This window comes from Atta colombica, unplaced genomic scaffold (genome assembly GCF_001594045.1).
Source record: "Atta colombica isolate Treedump-2 unplaced genomic scaffold, Acol1.0 scaffold254, whole genome shotgun sequence".
Classification (NCBI taxonomy): Eukaryota; Metazoa; Arthropoda; class Insecta; order Hymenoptera; family Formicidae; genus Atta; species Atta colombica.
In genome coordinates this window covers 2,542,150-2,542,820 of record NW_017259353.1, presented here as the reverse complement: position 1 = coordinate 2,542,820, position 671 = coordinate 2,542,150, and the positions used below count along the sequence as shown (strand labels likewise).

Sequence of the window (671 nt, the reverse complement as noted above, 5' to 3'; positions counted from 1 at the left end):
ATCTCTTTGAAGAAAGATCAGTGTCGTTTCTTCTTTTGAAGGAGAAGACTCTTGACTTATGTGTGAAATAACAGTGCAGTGACATTGCCACGTATTATTGCCTTGCAAGATTTCGGCAAGGCTGTGATTATTGGATTAACGTTCTAAATGACGGATATTTATATGAGAAGAATGAGGATGATATAAGCGTCTTCGCAGTGGCATAGCGTTAATAAATCAGAAAAACGTTTTAAGTGCTTTTACGCAATATCAAACAGTGCCAAAATGCTTGTCGACGAGGTGCCGCACAGCTTCATGAAGAAGAATTATAATTACAGTCATTGCCCGTTAAAGAAGCGGCCGTTTTATTACACATCCGAGGATGAAGAAGAAGCTCCCGAAGCAATTAAAGGTTTCAAAATTATTTTATTATTATCACAAATCTTTTCGAAATTATTTTCATGTAAAATTCAAATTTATTTTTTTCTTCTATTCTTTTTCTATTCTTTAAGCATATATTTGCTTTATATATTGCTTTTGATTCATTTATTTTTAAAGATCAAATTAATTATGTAAGTAGATACGAAAATATAGATTAACAGAGAAGATAGATAAATATGTAACTTTGAACGTATACTTTGAATATTTTGTTATTATTGATGAAGTTGCTAGTAAATTCTTATTATTCTAGT

The 671-nt window shown here is 30.7% G+C and overlaps 1 protein-coding gene across 1 annotated transcript in view; it reads left to right on the top strand.

Annotated features, from left to right (window-relative positions):
* Positions 1–264: 264 nt before the first annotated feature.
* Positions 265–671, top strand: part of LOC108689065 (protein escargot) — a 2,374-nt gene continuing 1,967 nt past the window's right edge. The window contains exon 1 of the mRNA XM_018195670.1: positions 265–391. Within this exon, the coding sequence (XP_018051159.1) occupies positions 265–391 (127 nt within the window). The remainder of the gene's footprint in view (positions 392–671) is intronic.